A 20,123-nucleotide genomic window follows, 5' to 3' on the forward strand; every position below is an offset into this window, starting at 1 on the left:
TCTGGGCTGATTCCTCACTGTTCTCATGATCATTGCAACTCCACGAGGTGAGATCTTGCATGGAGCCCCAGGCCGAGGGAGATTGACAGTTCTTTTGTGTTTCTTCCATTTGCGAATAATCGCACCAAATATTGTCACCTTCTCACCAAGCTGCTTGGCGATGGTCTTGTAGCCCATTCCATCCTTGTGTAGGTCTACAATCTTGTCCCTGACGTCCTTGGAGAGCTCTTTGGTCTTGGCCATGGTGGAGAGTTCGGAATCTGATTGATTGATTGCTTCTGTGGACAGGTGTCTTTTTTACAGGTAACCAGCTGCGGTTAGGAGCACTCCCTTTAAGAGTGTGCTCCTAATCTCAGCTCGTTACCTGTATAAAAGACACCTGGGAGCCAGAAATCTTTCTGATTGAGAGGGGGTCAAATACTTATTTCCCTCATTAAAATGCAAATCAATTTATAACATTTCTGACATGCGTTTTTCTGGATATTTTTGTTGTTATTCTGTCTCTCACTGTTCAAATAAACCTACCATTAAAATTATAGACTGGTCCTTTCTTTGTCAGTGGGCAAACGTACAAAATCAGCATGGGATCAAATACTTTTTTCCCCCACTGTATGTGAGAATCATAATGTTAAGATAGCATAATCGAATTGGTAGCACATTATATGGGGAATTCATGCTTAGTGTATCATTTACAATGTTATAATCCATGTCACTGGTGATTTATATCCTTTGGTGGGCAAATTTCACAACTTAAGTTACTCAACACTTTCACAAATGGTGGCTTTGATCACATTTATGAGGTTTAAGTTGCTTGCTGTTCATATCTAGCTAGCAGCACAAGCAAACGTTGTGCAAATCTCTCTTCACCCAATCTCTGCAATCCTCCTCCAACAATCTCTGGAATCCTCCTCGGCAAATGACCTTATGATTGTTTATCTGTACTCTTGCAAATCAAAATCATATAGACAGTGATGATTGGCTTTCCTCCATCTCTTTGGTTGTGCTTGCCCGGAACTAATGACAGGCGAAACTATGTTTCATGAATGGAATATTTTCAACCAAACATCTGCACGGCAGCGGTGGCCACGTGCAATTTGCAGAAAGTAGAGCAGAGCTGAACTTTTTCTATTGGTCCTTTAGCAGTGTTCGCACCACTCAACTTCCCACAATCCCTTGCGCATTTCTCCGCATGCTACCGTTGAAAATGAATACAGGTGGAACTTCGTCTGGCAAATTCGGAAGTGGTGAAAACCTAGCCTTCCCTGTAGCTCAGTTGGTAGAGCATGGTGTTTGCAACGCCAGGGTTGTGGGTTCGATTCCCACGGGGGGCCAGCAAAAAAAAATGTATGAAATTGTATGAAATGTATGCATTCACTACTGTAAGTCGCTCTGGATAAGAGCGTCTGCTAAATGACTAAAATGTAAATGTAAATGAAAACCCTACGTTACCGCTCGAACACACCCAATGTCCTTCGCCCCTGCCTGTCGGGCATTGCTGTTCCGCAGTTCTATTTCGCTTGAGGGACTATGCTAGTCACTCAATGGGATATCCTTCCGGCTGGCGGCAGGATGAGACGAGATATTAATATCAGAGTAATTTCGTGCCACAGGTGTGATGCGCGTGCCCCCAACCCTTATACATACCTAGGAGCGTAGCATCACTTCCTCTTTTCTTCCCTCGGCTACGCAAGTGAGTTTTGGATGAAGACTCTATGTTTTTCGTTGAGTGTGTAGAGTATACTCCAATCTGGGCGAAGCTTGCTCCTCCCAGGAGGGCTCTGCAGCGTTTTGTCGTCTGTTAAGTTTTTTTCTTACAGGTCGACACCGTGCTACGAATATGGGTGAATGGGCTGGGCCAACCTGTTTACGGTGAAAGGCTTAATCGTCTTGTCTGTGTCTGTCTGCCGGTTAGCCTCCCGGCTAATTGCGTTACCTGTTGCTTGTTAGCTTCAGCTGGACACTAGTCTATATCCATATAATATAGTATTACTTAATTTACATATTGCCCTGAGAACAGAACTACTTTATACTTACACCTGGTATAGTATTAAAGGGGTGTTACACATTATCTGTTCTATAAGACGTCTGTATTTCTGCTTCTGTCTAGACAATGAGAAGATTATCCATGTCATACTGCGATATATGCAATGCTGGCTTGGCTTCAGCTGATGTCCATTCCACCTGTATGATGTGCATAGGCTTAGAGCATGCCATTCAGGCTGTGGATTCCCCCTTCAGCTGCATGTATTGTGCTACTCTTGGCCCACGCCTATGTGAAGCACAATTAGCTATGATGGAGACCAATGCTCTGGGAGCAGACTCAAGTGTAAACAACCCTCCTCAGTGGCGGGCCCGCCCACCGAGCAGTCCAAGGACAGGAGACCTGCTCTGGATGAGTTGGAGGCCCAGACAGCCTCTTTGTCTTCGCAGCTCTGCTCTCTCAGCCCGACAGGCTCCGTTGAAGACTTAGCATCAGGATCCTGTCTTATCTCCATCTTTAATGGTAATGACCTAGACAAAGAGACCTCTGAGGCCGGTTCTGGGTCAGCGAACCATGGCTCAGAGAGGGCTGAGAGTGAAGGGCCCTTTTCATCAGCTGATATGCAGGAGCTCCTCTCTTGGGTTCTGAAAGCTTTGGATATTCATCCAGACCCTAAGTGCTGCCCAGGATGAGTGGACATTCCTCAGTGCCCCAAGTTTTTCAATGAACTGCGTCAAACCTTCCAGTTACTGGCCCAACACTCTAACCACTAGGCTACCTGCAAGCCTGAAGTACGAACCCCTCAGTCATCCTGATGAGTGTGCCCCGGTGTCAGCCGAGTCTTCCACGCCCATCGGGCAAAGTGGGAGAAGCTTGTGGTGTCCCCCCTGGGTGCTGGACTCAGTACTAAAGAATTAACGTAGGTTAGAAGAATTAGGTTAAGGTTAGCAAAAATGTTTTCTTAACCTTGCTACGAAAATCACTTTGGGCGAAGTGGTGTTTTTAGGGAATCCCGTTTACTTTCTGCATCTACGTCATATCGCTGACTTAAAATGTGATTTTAAACCTAACCACACAGCTAAATGTATTCCTAACCCTAACTTTAAATTAAGACAAAAATATAAATTAAGACAATACAGCCAATTGTGACTGTGGTAACTATTGACAACCGTTCCAAATCGAATGCAGTCAACACTAACCTGGTTCACCGGGGCATTAATAGAATCCCCTCAATAAGTGACAAATTATGGAATTAATAGAAAACATGTAACCTATCATGTTCCAGCTTATTTTGTGACACATCACCCAAACAAACAAACCCTACTCTTTCCTCATTCTTCTTGAGGAAAACACATTTAACATTATCGTGTGACAATATGGATTACTTTTTGTAAAAAAGATAATTCCAGCTGGAAACCCAATATATATTGCATGCAAAACTCTCTCACTCTTGGGGAAATATATAAATAAGCCTTTCAGGATAGTGAAAGAAAGGGGGGAAACATTTGTTGTACCTCTGATAATAGGAGTATTAAAATTGTTAAAATGCTGATATTAATCTTCTATGGAATTTAAACAAGAAAAATCTGTCCCGATGAGAAATCATAATTATTGATTCTTCAAGACATTTCATCCTCTCATAATTTATTAGGATGTCAACTTCGCCTTGCATTGTGAGAAACTGCAAGAATGTCTAGGAAAATTAATAGATGGGGGTGAAAAAAAACAACATAGAAACACTGACAATTACTTTAATCTGAAGCAAGAAAACAAACTATTTATTCAGACACATGGCAAAGTCCAGTCAAGCATGATTTCTCAATAAACAAAGTATTTTTATCTGTTGCGATTTCAAAACAACTCCATTAATGCCCAAATGCAAGGCCTGCAGAGAGGACTTACAAAGAATATAACGCTTGTAAATTGAGATATTATACTTGGAAACGTGAAGGGTAACAGGGACTGATGTCGCTGTGCTTTTAGTAGTAGATTATCTCTAGGAGTTAAGAAAAAGACCTAAAGGCGACGTGACTGTCCAAGTTTGTTTGCACTTAAAATGTCAATGCATTTGTAAAGTCTTGTATATACAAAAAGCAAACATTGAAACAATCAGGGCAAAAGTGAAATGGAAAACTAAATGCATATAACAAGTAAAAGTTAGTGTTTGGTTAGCAGCATTTACAACCCTATAAGAAAAGTGCTCCATTTTTGGCACGTACTGTCAATTCCTCATAATATCGCCTAGCTACTTAATCGTCTCATTGATTGCTGTTGATGAACAGGAGTAGTTTGAGACTAATAGCTATGGAGAATCGTATGACTTGGCTGCAGGTGTCCACATCTGACACTGAAATCCACCACAGAAAAATAAAATCCTACTGTGAATGTTTATCCATGGGTCTCACATGCAACATTGAGACAAGCTTCAGTTTTGTTTCGCTCTCTTCCAAGTGTAGTATGGTAAGAGCAATGATATGCATTTGAACATTTGCGCATGGGATAGTAGAGTGAATTAAAAGTAAAAAGTAGTGACTTAAATAAACAAGGCGCAGAACGCCGATGGACAAAGATCTACGTTTGAAAAGAAACTTTTTCCCCCCCCCTCTGTAAAAAAAAGAAAGAAAAAAAAGAACTGAACATTGGTTTGTCTGCTTTTCTTCTTGTCCAAGGTAGCTAAGTCCAATTCTCACTGAGCGGGACTGAGAAAAGAATGGACGATATTCTTGTTTTAATGGGCATGCAGTCCACAGGAAAACAGGCCCCTGACAAAGTCCCGCAGAGCAGTATCCATTCAGTTGTCGGTCGCTGGGTTGAAGAGGGTAACGCTGACATCCAAGGGACCGAGTGATCAGAGAAGACTTCAGCCTGACTGGACCACCTGCCCCCCTCCCTCCTTCCTCTTCAAGCCACATAGTTGTATTGGTTGGGGTTCTCCTTGTCACGCTCCATGTAATCTCTGTCAATGAGAGACTCTATTCTCTTCTTTAGGTCAGCAGGCTGTTGAGAAGATGAGTGTTAGCAAACATGAAACCTGAAAATAACAGTCCACTATGAAGTGCTTGTACAGTTTAGATGCATCTTAATACAACGGATGGGTCTAATCCTGGATGCTGATTGGTTAAAACAGTGTTCCAGCTGATGTCTATTTCACAAGTTACCGCTGGCTAAGTCTATGACGTTGAAATGCCTATTCAGCAATCCACTGTCTCATCAGCCCAGCTAGGTCATTTAGAAACTTGATCTCCACTGTAAGAAGCATCTAGACATTATCTCCCATTTGTTTTGGTTTTCAACAGCAGAGATTTGAATAAACCATGCTGTCTCTCTGATATTTGCAACATTGTTTCAATATTGAAATTTGATCTCCAGCTGTTCCATAGTAATGAACGGGTCGGGAGTTGGAATGAGAGACAGGCAGGCAGCTTTTCTCACCCAGTCGAAATCATGGATTAGCATGATTTTTATGACAAAAGAAATTTCAATAGAAAACTGGTCAAACACAAAAGCAGCCACTATGCTTTTATTCTGGCTGCACTGTTTGACTTGACAATATTAGCTAGCAAGCAAGGGATAAGAACTGGCAACGGAACATTTACAACGAACAACTGGGTCGCATCCACAGATATAGAACTCAAGGCTTCACGACTATGGCAACCTAACCGATACAATGAACAAACTGCTGGCTTGAGTAGCAACCCTAGATTTGCATTGGGACTATATGTCGTGGAAGGATGAAATTTGCATTGGGACTATATGTCGTGGAAGGATGAAATGGTATGAATAAATTCATCAAAATAACATGAATGAAAATATGTCAATCATTATTTCAATATAATGGTAACCCATTTTATAAAAGTGATAATGCCCTCGAAGCCGGTGTTTGGAGGATATATTGGCACGGTTTGCGTCCCGAGACGAAACACCCGTGCCAATTTATCCTCCAAACACAATTACATAACCCTTTACTCAGTACTTTGCTGAAGCACCTTTGGCAGTGATTATAGCCTTGAGTCTTCTTGGGTAAGACACTACAAGCTTGGCACACCTGTATTTGGGGAGTTTCTCCCATTCTTCTCTGCTAATCCTCTCAAGCTCTGTCAGGTAGGATGGGGAGCGTCGCCGCACAGCTCTGGCTGGGCCATTCAAGGACATTCAGAGACTTGTCCCGAAGCCACTCCTGCATTGTCTTGACTGTGTGCTTCGGGTCATTGTCCTGTTGGAAGGTGAACCTGTGCCCTAGTCTGAGGTCCTGAGCAGGTTTTCATCAAGGATCTCTGTACTTTGCTCCGTTCATCTTTCCCTCAATCCTGACTAGTCTCCCAGTCCCTGCCTCTGAAAACATCCCCACAGTATAATGCTGCCACCACCATGCTGCACCGTAGGGATGGTACCAGGTTTCCTCCTGACGTGACGCTTGGTATTCAGGCCAGAGTGTTCAATCTTTGTTTCATTATATTTACATTTTAGTCATTTAGCAGACGTTTTTAATCCAGAGCGACTTACAGTAGTGAATGCATACATTTCATACATTTTTCCCCCCGTACTGGTCCCCCGTGGGAATCGAACCCACAACCCTGGCGTTGCAAACACCATGCTCTACCAACTGAGCCACACGGGACCGTGAGAATCTTGTTTCTAATGGTCAGAGTCCTTTAGGTGCCTTTTGGCAAACTCCAAGCAGGCTGCCACGTGTCTTTTAGTGAGGAGTGGCTTCCATCTGGCCATTCTACCATAAAGGCTTGATGGGTGGAGTTCTGCAGAAATGGTTGTCCTTCTGGAAGGCTCTCCCATCTCCACAGAAGACTCTGGAGCTCTGTCAGAGTGACCATTGGGTTTTTGGTCACCACCCTGACAAAGGCCCTTCTCCTCCGATTGCTTAGTTTGGCTGGGCAGCCAGCTCTAGGAAGAGTCTTGGTGGTTCCAATCTTCTTCCATTTAAGAATGATGGAGGCCACCGCGTTCTTGGGGACCGTCAACGCTCCAGAATCTTTTTGCAACCCTTATCTAGATCTGTGCCTCGACACAATCCTGTCTCGGAGCTCTACGGACAATTCCTTCGACCTTGTGGCTAGGTTTTTGCTCTGACATGCACTGTCAACTGTGGGACATTATAGAGACAGGTGTGTGCCTTTCCAAATCATGTCCAATCAACTGAATTAAATCACAGGTGGACTCCAATCAAGTTGTAGAAACATCTCAAGGATGATCAGTGGAAACAGGAGGCACCTGATCTCAATTTCAAGTCTCATAGTAAAGAGTCTGAATACTTATGTAAATAAGATGTTTTTTTTTTATACATTTGCAAAAAAAAAAGTAAAAAAAGTTATCCACTTTGTCATTATGGGGTATTGTGTGTAGATTGATTAAATAAAAACAATCAATTTTAAAATAAGGCTGTAACGTAACAAAATGTGTAAAAAGTCAAGGGGTCTGAATACTTTCCGAATGCACTGTAGGTTGGCCAGTTACTTTGGGTCATCAAGAGAAATAAAATACCACATTAGCCACAAGGCGTTTGGGAACCTCAACCGAGTGAATAGTTATCTTCTTGCACACAAGGTCATGTGTTTCAAACATGTTTGTTCCCCATTTACTCACCTTGACGGGGAACTTGAGTTGGTTGTACACTTCCGACACCAAGAGATTATGGCTCAGAGTCTTCCTCATCTTCATGATCCGGACGATGGCGGCGTCGATCTGATACTGCCGGTCCTGGTAGACTCGTTCCGTGGTGCTGGCTTGCTCTTCCACCTACCAAGGACAATTCACCAAATGAATAAGTGGCTAATATTCCCTTTTCCCTAGTTTTTTCTGCTTTATAGACAGTAAAAATAAACCAGGTTTCCATCCAACCTTCTTATGCGAGTAAAATGTTGAATAAAAAAAAAAAAAAATTATCACGACATGGGCCCCCCGAAACATAACCCACGTGGCCGCCCTACTTCTTATCACACTGCTCGCTTAACACGGAAGTCAGCCACACCAATGTGGAGGAAACACAGTTTGACTGACAGCCAAAGTTATTATTATGTGCACTACGTCATCACGCACAGACTTATCCACAACGACTCAATTTGATGGTAACACATCTCTGGTGGGAAAATTTTATTTATGTGGATATTACAATATTTGCATGAAAACCTGTTGCCAATTGAATGGAAACCTAACTATTGGAGGAGACTGATGAAGTGGGAACATATAGTGGCGAGTGACAGACTTGGTATTTGAACACTCTAGAGGGCATTGGCTAGCTCTGTACCATCAGTGCTACAACTAGACTAGACTGGCACTCATATTACTATTTGAAATGCACCAAAACTGGAACAGGCAGGGACTACCTGGACCCGTCCCCCCAAAAAAAGAGAACAAAAATAAAACTGCAGTCCAATAAAAACCTTTAAAAAACTATTATCCTAATGAACACAACGCTGCTGTGAGTGAGAAAATTTACCGTTTCTTTCATCTGGATCTGGTTGATCTTGATTCTGAAGAGTTTGTGTTTGAAGTCATCGTTGCAGGAGAACTTGTCTCCGTCCTCCACGTCTTTGCTCTTGGGGACTTTGTGGATGACCCGTGCCTTGCCACACGCCAACGACTGCAGGGTCCGTCGCAGCTCGCCGTCCTCTGCACATATACAGTGCCTTCAGAAAGTATTCATACCCTTTGACTTATTCCACATTTTGTTGTGTTACAGCCCAAATTCAAAATGGATTTAGATATTAAGATAACGTGTTTAGATATTTTAGCATATTTACTGAAAATGAAATACAGAAATCTCTCATTTACACAAGTATTCACTCTGAGTCAATACTTTGTAGAAGCACCTTTGGTAGCGATTACAGCTGTTAGTCTTTCTGGATTGTGCAATATTTGCACAATTCTTCAAGCTCTGTCAAATTGGTTGTTGACCATCTTCAGGTCTTGCCATAGATTTTCAAGTAGATTTAAGTCAAAAGTATAACCTGGCGCGCTCAGGAACACTTACTTTCTTCTTGGTAAGCAACTCCAGTGTAGATTTGGCCTTGTGTTTTAGGTTATTGTTCTGCTTAAAGGTAAATTCATCTCCCAATGTCTAGTGGAAAGCAGACAACCAGGTTTTCCTCTAGGATTTTGCCTGTGCTTAGCTCCAATCCATTTTTTAAAAATATATATATAAAAAGGAAAACTCCCCAGCCCTTAACGATTACAAACATACCCATAACATGATGCAGCCACCACTATGCTTGAAAATATGGAGAGTGATATTCAGTAATGTGTTGTATTGGATTTGCACCAAAGGTAAGACTGTATTTAGGACAAAAAGTTATTTGCTTTGCCAATTTTGTGTTAGCAGTACTACTTTCGTGCCTTGTTACAAACAGGATGCATATTTTGTGATATTTGAATTCTGTACAGGCTTCCTTCTTTTCACTGTGTCTTTTAGGTTAGTATTGTGGAATAACTACAAATGTTGTTGATCCATCCTCAGTTTTTCTACTATGACAGCCATTAAACTCCAAATGTTCTAAAGTCACCATTAGCCTCATGGTGAAATCTCTGAGCGGTTTCCTTCTTCTCTGGCAACTGAGTTAGGAAAGACACCTGTATCTTTGTAGTGACCGGGTGTATTGATACACCCTCCAAAGTGTAATGCATAACTTCACCATACTCAAAAAGATAATTAAAATGTCTGCTTTTTTAAAATACATTTTACCCATCTACCAATAGGTGCCCTTCTTTGCGAGGCATTGGAAAACCTCCCTTGTATTTGAATCGGTGTTTGAAATTGACTGCTCGACTCAGGGATCTTACAGATAATTGTATGTGTGGGGTACAGGGATCAGGTTGTCATTCAAAAATTATGTTTAACACTATTATTTCACACAGTCAGACCAGGCAACTTATGTGACTTGTTAAGCACATTTTTACTCCTGAACATATTTAGGAATGCCATAACAAAGGGGTTGAATACCTATTGACTCTAGACATTTCAGTTTTTCATTTTTAATTTATTTGTAAGAATTTCAAAAAATATTATTAAATTGACATTATGAGTTATTGTGTGTAGGCCAGTGGAAATCTCAATTTAATCAATTTTAAATTCCGGCGGTAACAAAAATGTATTTTTTAAAGTCAAGGGGTGTGAATACTTTCTATTGGCACTGTACATAAGCACGCACATCCCACTTTAAGTCAACACAAACTCAATCCAAAAGGACTTGGCAGAAGATTGTGGTTCTCACATCAAAACAAAAGATAGATAATTTCTACTGTTTAAGCAAAATCTCTGAAAATAAATTGATCAACTTCAAGATGACTGCTATATTTGATCTATTATGATTTGTGTGATGACAGACATTCAGCAGAATGTGCTACATTGTGATCATACAAACCTATTCCTGTAGCTAGCTTGATATCCTCCAAGGTGAATTCCTCTCCTTCGTTGAACATGAGCAGCACTAGCGTCTGAAACAGGGACACCTGAAGCTCTTTTCTGCCCTATTTGGGAAACAACAAACAAGACAGGGATACGAAAAGTAAAAAAATTAATTCTGTCTAAACCTACTACACTGAACAAAAACAACATGTAGAGTGTTGGTCTCATGTTTCATGAGCTGAAATAAAATGTCCCATATGCACAAAAACCTTATTTGGCTAACACCTTGTGCAAATTTCTTTACATCTGTTAGTGAGCATTTCTCCTTTGCCAAGATTATCCATTCATCTGACAGGTGTGGAATTTTAAGAAGCATGATCATTACATAGGTGCACCTTGTGCTGAGGGCAATAAAAGGCCACTAAAATGTGCAGTTGTATCACACAATACAATGCCACAGATGTGAGATGAGGGAGCAGGCAATTGGCATGCTGACTGCAGGAATGTCCACCAGAGCTGTTTGCAGATAACCTAATGTTCTTTTCTCTACCAAAAGCTGCCTCCAATGTCGTTTTAGAGAATTTGGCAGTACGTCCAACTGTTCTCAACGCAGACCACGTGTAACCACACATCCAGCTTTTTCACCTGCGGGATTGTCTGAGACCAGCCACCTGGACAGCTGATGAAACCGTGGGTTTGCACAGCCGAAGAATTTCTACACAATCTGTCAGAAACAGTCTCAGGGAAGCTCAGCTCGTTGTCCTCACCAGGGTCTTGACCTGACTGCAGTTCGGCATCGTTACAGACTTCAGTGGGCAAATGCTCACCTTCAATGGCCAGTGGCACGCTGGAGAAGTGTGCTCTTCACAGACGAAATCCGGTTTCAACAGTACTAGGCAGATGGCGGATAACGTGTATGGCGTTAGGTTGGCGAGTGGTTTGCTGAACATTTTGAACCATGGCGGCCGTGGGGTTATGGTATGGGCAGGCATAAGCTACGGACAACGAACATAATTACATTTTATCGATGGCAATTTGAATTCACAGATACCATGACGAGATCCTGAGGCCCATTGTTGTGCCATTCATCTGCTGACATCACTTCATGTTTCAGCATGATAATGCATGGCCCCATGTCGCAAGGATCTGTACACAATTCCTGGAGGCTGAAAATGTCCCAGTTCTTCCATGGCCTGCATACTCACCAGACATGTCACCTATTGAGCATGTGTGGGATGCTCTGGGTCAACGTGTACGACAGCGTGTTCCAGTTCCCGCCAATATCCAGCAACTTCGCACAGCCATTGAAGAGGAGTGGGACAATATTCCATAGGCCACAACCAGCCTGATCAACTCTATGCGGAAGAGATGTGTCGCGCTTCATGAGGCAAATGGTGGTCACACCAGATACTGAACGGTTTTCTGATCCACGCCCCTACCTTTTTTTTAAGGTATCTGTGACTAACAGATGCATATTTGTATTCACAAGTCACGTTTCCTTATATGAACTGTAACTCAGTAAAATCTTTGAAATTGTTGTATGTTGAATTTATATTTTTGTTCAGTGTAAATGAGTGAAATATTATTCAAAAGATGGGTAGCTACCTCTTTAAATTCAGCTTTTAAAACACAATGGCCTAATGTCGACTGCCACTGTAGCTTCCTGCCGCTGTGCTTGCCCAGATAAAACGTCTTGAAAATCTCCTGCAGTCGCACCATCTGGACAAGAGGGGCAGAAGTGTTAAACAATAAACATTGAGGACAGGTCGATAAAAAAAATTAATGACCTAGATAATAATTGTGGTGATTAGGCTTTGCTGTACCGTTGTTTCTGAGTGGCCTAGATGGGAAAAAAAGCGAGCACAGATATGTTTTTCTTCCTATCGTGGATTGACGGGCCTCATTTTACATTCATAAACCATGTTGCGGGCCTTTCCAAAACCACTCGGGGGGCGGGGGCATTTGTTTACACCTCGTTCAGTCATGTTGCCTCATTAGCTAGCTAGTTAACAACTTGGTAACTTTACCAGTATATCCAAACATTTGGGGGCACAGAAAGAAAGAGAAAAGGGATAGCTTTTTCAGGATGTCATTGCTCACAAAATTGATGTTCTTAAAGAAACAGTGCACAATTTAATGTAACGCATGCCAATAGGTATTGATTTTACACAATATAGAAACCTAATATGCCATAAATGACTTTGTAATTTCAATGATTAGAATTTTTTTTTGTATCAACATTTTTGCTTTTTATAATAAACCAATTCCCAGTATAGTGTACTACTTTTGAGTCCTATGGGTCCTGGTCAAAAGTACAGCACTATAAAGGGAACAGGGTGCCATTTGGGATACCAACCAAATGTATTACATATCAGGCCATAAAACAAAAGAGCCTGAAGGGTTCGATATTTGTAACCTCTGCGGGCAGATGGACCTCCATTGGGATGTAGGTGGGCCAGTATCCCATGGTGAGGATGTTCACCGTCAGCTCAATGTTACCAGGGATGTTTTGACACTGCATGTAATAGAGAAAAGGTAGAAAAAAATACATAGGCTAATATTTCAAGTTATTTCGATGTCCAAATACTGCCACAACTACAAGCTTTTTCCCCCTTACATATCTATAGCTGACTGCGTAATGCATTTGATATTGTTGCCCTAAAACTGAGATATCACTACTGATGGTCTTTCCTATTCCAGAAGCATGTGTACGTACCTGTTTGAACTGCACCATGATGTCCTTGGAAAGCTCCATGTCCTTGAACATGCCTTCCAGCTTGCTGGTGAATGCTGCTCCACATTCTAAAGAAAGGACCAAGATTACGAGTTAGTGGTCTCATTCAGTATCACATGCTTCATAGTTGTTTGTTAAGAGTTGTATTTGTATAGTTTATAGTAGTAGCTAATGGCAGTGGTGTGTTCTGATGTAGACAGTGGTGTATGGGGCAGACCTTGGCAAAATACTACTAAAAATATTTATATTATTTTGAGCGTTTGATTGAGCCTGCCTCGAGTGTCAGATGGTAGGGTTGGTGTTGCAATTATGGGACTATTCCATTGCATCAGTCAATCAAGCACAGCCATTTGATAGAAAATGTATACTATTTTAAACCAAGTCTGATGGGGAAACACACTGACCATGTTTCAGTTTCGACAGCATGGACTTCTCGGCATCCACGGAGGCACTCTTTCCCACCAGCAACCTCTTGGCCAGATCTTTCTTGTAGAAGGCCTCAAAAACATCTTTGCCTATTCAAGAATCCAAAAGGTTAATATAAAGTTCAAGTACAAAGACAGACTTCTAAGAGACCTGTCAAAGAGGAGAGAGTTAAAAGGACCTGGAAGTAGATGGTTGGCTGAATATATGGGACTACATTACCATAACTCAATATGTTGGGACGACATTACCATAAATGAATCGGAAGATGATCATGATCTTGTCCAACATCTTCTCCAGCTCCTCGTCCGTCGCCTCCTTGTTACCCGCCCTAAGCTTTGAATCCACGTGTTTTGCTACAAAATATAACCATGTGTTGTTTTATTAAAAAAAAAATTGTAGTTCACTTATGAAAATCTGGAAAATAAGTTTTGCTTAATAGCTTTATAAGGTAGCTTTCAACTGACAGGAGCATAATACACACAAACATGTTGAAAAAGGGGAGCTCTCTTTCTGTCATTTTATGTAGTAGTGTCATAATTTCTCCCATAGCGATAGCACTAGATCTAGTTTCCTTCCTTCATGGAACCAAGATTACATTCATAAGATGATCATCATGCAATACCAACCTATGAGCTCAGCAGGTTTGTTTGGTCTCTTGTTGATGAAGGTCTCAAAAGCCTCCTTCATGGCATTGACAAACTTCTCGTTCTTTATGAAGCAGATGTCGATGATGTGGTCCACCTTGTCCTTGAAGTCCAGGAGCTCCTGTACCATGGTCTTGTCCTTCTCAGGGTTAATGACGATCGTACTTCCAAAGGCCTGTGAGAGGTTCGTAGGTGTCAAGGGTCACTTTTTTTTTTTTTTTAACTAGGCAAGTCAGTTAATGACTGCCTACACCGGCCAAACCCGGACGACACTGGGCCAATTGTGAGCTGCCCTATGGGACTCTCAATCATGGCCGGTTGTGATACAGCCTGGAATCGAACTAGGGTGTCTGTAGTGACGCCTCAAGCACTGATTTGCAGTGCCTTAGACCGCTGCACCACCCAGGAGCCCCAATATACTGTACAAATTAATGATCCAATTTTTCTACTGTTTTGTACTTGGAAGGAAGTGTCCCCACACCTCCAAAATGTTAATTAGTAAGAGGAAATTACTGATTTGGGGGTGGAATTGCTGACCTAAAGACCATTGACCTTTTCAAGCATACCTTGATGTACTCGATCCAATGCTGTAGGAGGACTAGCACGCCCCCTCTCACGCGACTGAAAAGCTGATAGAGAAGACACAAGTCCTGGATTCTGTTCTCATCTAGCAGGTGATTCAAGCCTGGAGATGGAAAAATAGCAATTTAGTTCATGGTACTAAACAGTCCATATATATATAAATAAAAGAGAGAGAAAGAGAGAAAGAAAGAGAAAGAGAGAGAGAAATAATGTCCTCATGTGATGACAATAACATTGCTATTTTTACACTGTTAAACTGTCACGATTGTAAGCAAATAAATAAATGTCCCAGTGTGTCAAGTCGGTAGTTTCTAATATATACCTTTCTGCAGAGTTGAAGTGAGATGTTCACCCAGTAGTTGCTTCTCCACAGTGGCAATGAGAGGTTTTCTGAAGAAAATAAAAAGAGGGAGGAAATGAGGAGTCAATCAATCACTCTCTTTTCATCCTTTATATGCACACTGGTAGATCCAGTTGAGACCGGTGCCAAGAAGGCAGCAAAGCAAAGATTAATTGCGTCAAATGTAGAACTTAAAACAGAGGACCACAATACTCACAGGCTTTTGGAAGACTAGCCCCTTTGTATTCTAAAAGTGATCCAATCAAGTAAAAAAAAACAACAACAAAAAAACTCACTGTGTGCTCTGGTCTAGATACGTGATGACTCTGTCCGCTTCCTCCTCTAAGCGTTTGTTGACGTGATGGAGATACTCTGGGACCTGAAAAGACATTAGTCATTTGGGATACGAAGCCAAACAGCAGCCTATCCTTACAGGGTGAAACAAACATCTAGTATATGTAAAATCACCCCACATATCATATCAACCCAAAATAACAAAGCAGTTCAAATATTTTTTTACCAGCAGTAACTATAGTAACTAAGTTGACTCAAGACTCAAAATGCAAACAGACCTGGTCCCAGATCGGTTTGTGCTGTATAGCCAAACATCAAATTTGAGTAAAATCAAATAAAAGTTTCAATTTGCAGAAGTTATCGCAGGTGGAGTGAAATGCCTATGATTCTAGCACCAACAGTGCAGTAATATAATAGTAATGTGAAGATCATAGAAGTTGGCAAGAGAGCAATAACAGATCTTACCAACTCCTATGATCATGGTCAAGTTTGGCAGTAGTGTCATTTTTGGCTATACAGTACAAACAGATATGGGACCAGACTATCAAAATGCTGCCTCCAGTCAGACTCAGACAGTTAGCGGTGTTGCGCTTCCTGGAGGGATATTTTCACCTCTCTCTCCTGCATCAGTCTCTGTCCCTCAGCAGCATACAGCCGATTAGTCTCCTCCAGAAAGCGCTGCTCAAAGGAGTCCTGATAAATCTGTCAGGAGAGGGGAGAACATTGGGTGTCATTAAAGCCATTTCTCAAGTGGCGGAGCTGAGATCACATCAACTCGAATCCAGATGCAGGTGCTGCTGATTGCAAATAACAACTGACAAACACCCCTTGCTTTGTCAGACTTGTATTTATTTCACTGTATTTAACTAGGCAAGTCAATTAAGAACACATTCGTAGACACGGCAGTGTTTGTATTACTGTATGGGCGTATTGAATGAATTGGAGTCAAAGAACCAATTGCATGGTCCAGGATAAGCATTCCAATCCTTTCAGATCTACACAAGTGCTTAGTGGGTAGGGGCTAAGGGGTGTTTCTGGACCGGGCCAATAGAACAAGATATCCACTGAGTAGACTTTCCCTACGCCCTGTGTGAAGGGGCAGAGCCATACCTGCAGGTCAGAGAGCATGCTCAGTAGGCTCCGGAGCAGGCTGCGGTCGATGGTCTCGCCGCTGCGCTCCCTCTCGATGAGCAGCAGGATGCCATAGATGGTCTTGCTCTGGACCTTCATGTCGCTGATTATGTAAAACCTAAACAACTCTAGGCCCATGTCCCTGAAGAGAACAGGGGTGATATAAATAACCATAACTATTGGCATAATATGGCTAGAGATGGACAGAATGTTTATTTGAGGAAGAGCAACTCACCAGATTGATGGGAGCATTGAGTTTTGTAAAACATAGGTGCGGTCCAAGAACAAAAATATACTTCTAATCATGATCTGTAAAAATATTTTACAAAAAATTATTTTCGGTAAAGAAATCATGTATAATCATATTCATTATAAATTCATTGAATAACACCTATCAAATTATATCCTGTCGAAGACAAGAGTCATAAAGACATACCATTTGTCTGCAGTGATCTTGCCAACAGTTGTCTATTTTCTTCAGGAAGAGGGTACTGTCCAGTACATCCGTGAGCACAGAGTCAAGGATGTAGCAGGTACATATGCATAACAACAAAGCAGCAGCAGTGTCATCTCAGTACATATGATTAAAAAGACATGCATTCAAGGGCCTCCTGAGTGGCGCAGTAGTCTAAGGCACTGCATTGCAGTGCTTGAGGCGTCTCTACAGAGCCGGGTTCAATCCCAGGCTGTGTCACAACCGGCCGTGATCAGGAGTACCATAGGGCGGCGCACAATTGGCCCAGCGTCGTCCGGGTTTGGCCGGTGTAGGCCGTCATTGTAAATATGAATTTGTTCTTAACTGACTTGCCTAGTTAAATAAAGGTAAAAGAAAGGCTGACTTCGGTCGTCAGTTGAACAGCGTTTCCTCCAACACATTGGTGCAGCTGGCTTCCGGGTTAAGCAGACAGGTGTTAAGAAGCACAGTTTGGAGGGTCATGTTTCGGAGGGCGCATGACTTGACCTTCGACTCCTGAGCCCGTTGGGGAGTTGCAGCGAAGAGACAAGATCAAAATTGGGGAGAAAATACCAACCAAAATAAATGTAGAAAAAAAATGTCAAACTACAAAAAACACATGCATTCAATATCAAACTTCATAATGACATGATTTGAGTTCCTGTACTTCAAATATAAAATAATTTGACTTATCATAATAGTTTTGAGTGATCAAGGACTGAACAATGTCTAAACATATATTGAACTGTATTAAACATGTTATCTTTCTAGTACTATCTGTTTACACCCAGAAAAGGATATTCTCTGAATTGATCGATTTGTGCCTTGATGTGATCTTCACAAACCACCCGTAGCTGTTTGTAGAGCCTGGCAGATATCTTATGGGAGCAGAGGTTCTCGACAGCCTAAACAACAAAAAGATAAGCACTATCAAGTTTATTGCATTTTAGGGTTAAAACACTGATTATCTATGCATGTCATACCCTACAGAAAACTACACTCACGTCATATAATCTGAACATCCCATAACCAAACACAGCTATTAAATAGTGCAGACATATCACGTGAATTATTGTCAAGCTCTTTCACAAGATACTGGCCTAAAGACATGGTGAAAAAAAAAAAAAAAGAGATTGTTTGTTCAGACTGTGTTTAGCTTACCGACTGCTAAATCACAGGGCTTGAATAAGAAGCCAAGGTCATCAAACTCACAGGGGAGGATGAAGACTTCCCATCTGTGGCCAATCATAATAATAACTACAGGGTCGTATTCATCAGGGCACAAAGCATAAAACGTTTAGCAACGGAAAACGAAAAAAGGCAATTATTTTTGGACATTCAAGGTTGCAACACCCTGTTTCAGTCTGTTTTCTTCCGTTTGGTGCCTAACGAACATGACCCAGGGCTGTTCTGAAGGGAAATGAGGCAGGTGCAGAATTTTCTGGTACCTGGTAGAGTTCCTCAAGATTGTACTTGATTGAAGTGCTGTTTTGAATGGCCTCAACCGCCTCCTTTAGTTTTTGCCAGGTCTCGTGTGTGTAGTTCTCTGGCAATTTGGGCTTTTCTGTGAAGAAAATTAGCAGGGAACCGTGTGAGAACGGTCATTTTCTGTTGTGTCCTTTCAACTGTACTACAGTTAATTTAAAACAACATATGTAACTATAACAATACTCAGACAAATGAGCTTCATGTCAGGCATTTAAATAGTGTATCATTGTGGATTTTACTGACTCACATATTCACTTTAAACTTGCATAGCTAGATTAGCCAGACTAAAGCAGATATAATTTTAGGCAAAGTAATTAGCACCATTTTAGTAGAAACTTTCACTAGAAGGGACTAATATGAATACTGCATGCACCACTTGAATGTTTTGAATATACTACCTTTAAAGTTCTTGATTACTAGTTTCTTTGCAGCTCCAGGTTTGCTGTTGGAGAAGGTAGTGGAGCCTGCAGTCTTCGTCAGCCCGTTTGCATGATGCCCAACAACCCCAGCCAAAAAAACTGTTTTCGTCTTGTTAGAAGAACACGATGCAGACTCCTCAGCCATTTTCACACCCAGTCCTATGAAATCTACTGAATCTTCGAACCTCAACTTCTTCTGGATTTGTTGCGAGGTGGAGGAAGAAGAGGAATTGTTGGTTTTAGGAGATGCCGATATTGAATCAATGTCTTCCCTCTCAGAACGGTTTATTTTCCTCTTCTTCGAATTCGTAATACTACTGCTGTCGTTATTTACATCTGAAGCTGCTGGTCTAGCCTCTTGGGTTGGCGGTGGGGGATTAGGGGAAGGTAAACCTGTTGGAAACATGAAAAAAATAAAATATAGCCAGTCTACTAATCATAAACCTCCAGGTGTGCCGTGGGTGAACGAGTCGTGTATCCAAGCTTTATCTTGCTATATTCCAAAATATGAATCCGGTCTTTAACAAGTAGCTAAGAAACATACAATAAAATGCAAACTACAGCCACACTAAGATCCTCTCTTTTCTTGTTATGTTTGCTGCTAGCAGAATAAAGATGGTTGATTATTGCTTCCTCTTGTCTTGGCTTCTCGCGAATATCCACGTTGTGGAGTTGTACTTACTTTTATCGGCAACAAATAAAGTATGTTATTTCTTGGCGAAATATATAATGTGATAAATGAAAATAAAATAACAACTGAAAAGTTCAGTATCAAAACGTACCTGCTACAAGCGATTCCATGACCTACCGGAAGTACTTTGTCCCACGTTCCTGCTGCAAAAGTGCCTATGCTAGTTAGCAAGCGTTCTTTAGCCGCCAGAGACGGTGTAAATTCATCGCCGTGTAGTGGAATCTCTCAAAACACTGATTTATTTATGTCATGGTCTAATAATGTGTTTTAATGCACCCAGCTATGTTTTACTTTCTAAAGTTTAGGATATATTTTCAACGTATTGAAAGGATAGAAGGAAAAGGGGACGGGAGGGCACACGTAAATATTCTGGACCTTCGGTTTGGGGGTCATCGCTAGAAGGGATTCAGCTTTTGTCAAATTAACGACAGAAGTTGTCATGTTTAGCATTTTAGCTATCCCTAACTATTTTCCCTAACCTGTTACGTTCATTCTCCTAACCCGCTACAAAAAAAAATGTAACGAATTTAAAAGCTGAATTAAATATTTTTATAACTAAAAAGGTCGTTTCTAATCGGAAAAA

The 20,123-nt window shown here is 41.5% G+C and overlaps 1 protein-coding gene across 5 annotated transcripts; it reads right to left on the bottom strand.

Moving 5' to 3' along the window:
* Positions 1–3,716: 3,716 nt before the first annotated feature.
* On the bottom strand, positions 3,717–19,927 carry cul4b (cullin 4B). 5 transcript variants are annotated; one of them, XM_014211753.2, is made up of 21 exons: positions 19,658–19,927; positions 18,829–19,242; positions 18,391–18,506; positions 17,744–17,847; positions 16,925–16,994; positions 16,724–16,797; positions 16,468–16,630; positions 15,970–16,059; positions 15,360–15,442; positions 15,046–15,113; positions 14,708–14,826; positions 14,124–14,316; positions 13,746–13,850; positions 13,476–13,586; positions 13,054–13,139; positions 12,754–12,852; positions 11,943–12,056; positions 10,354–10,459; positions 8,433–8,605; positions 7,580–7,732; positions 3,717–4,978 (listed from the first exon to the last, which is right to left on the bottom strand). In XM_014211753.2, exons 2-21 carry the CDS (start codon positions 18,992–18,994, stop codon positions 4,883–4,885), a joined length of 2,289 nt encoding a protein of 762 aa, XP_014067228.1. In that variant the 5' UTR covers positions 18,995–19,242; positions 19,658–19,927; the 3' UTR covers positions 3,717–4,882.
* Between the last annotated feature and the right edge of the window lie 196 nt (positions 19,928–20,123).

Source organism: Salmo salar, chromosome ssa09, assembly GCF_905237065.1.
Source record: "Salmo salar chromosome ssa09, Ssal_v3.1, whole genome shotgun sequence".
NCBI classification, from domain to species: Eukaryota; Metazoa; Chordata; class Actinopteri; order Salmoniformes; family Salmonidae; genus Salmo; species Salmo salar.

Coding starts and splice junctions, on each gene's coding strand:
- cul4b (XM_014211752.2), bottom strand. Junction 18,507..18,828: donor AGTAATCAAGAACTTTAAAG/GTAGTATATTCA, acceptor TTTTCTTCACAG/AAAAGCCCAAATTGCCAGAG. Junction 15,114..15,359: donor TATCTAGACCAGAGCACACA/GTGAGTTTTTTT, acceptor TATTTTCTTCAG/AAAACCTCTCATTGCCACTG.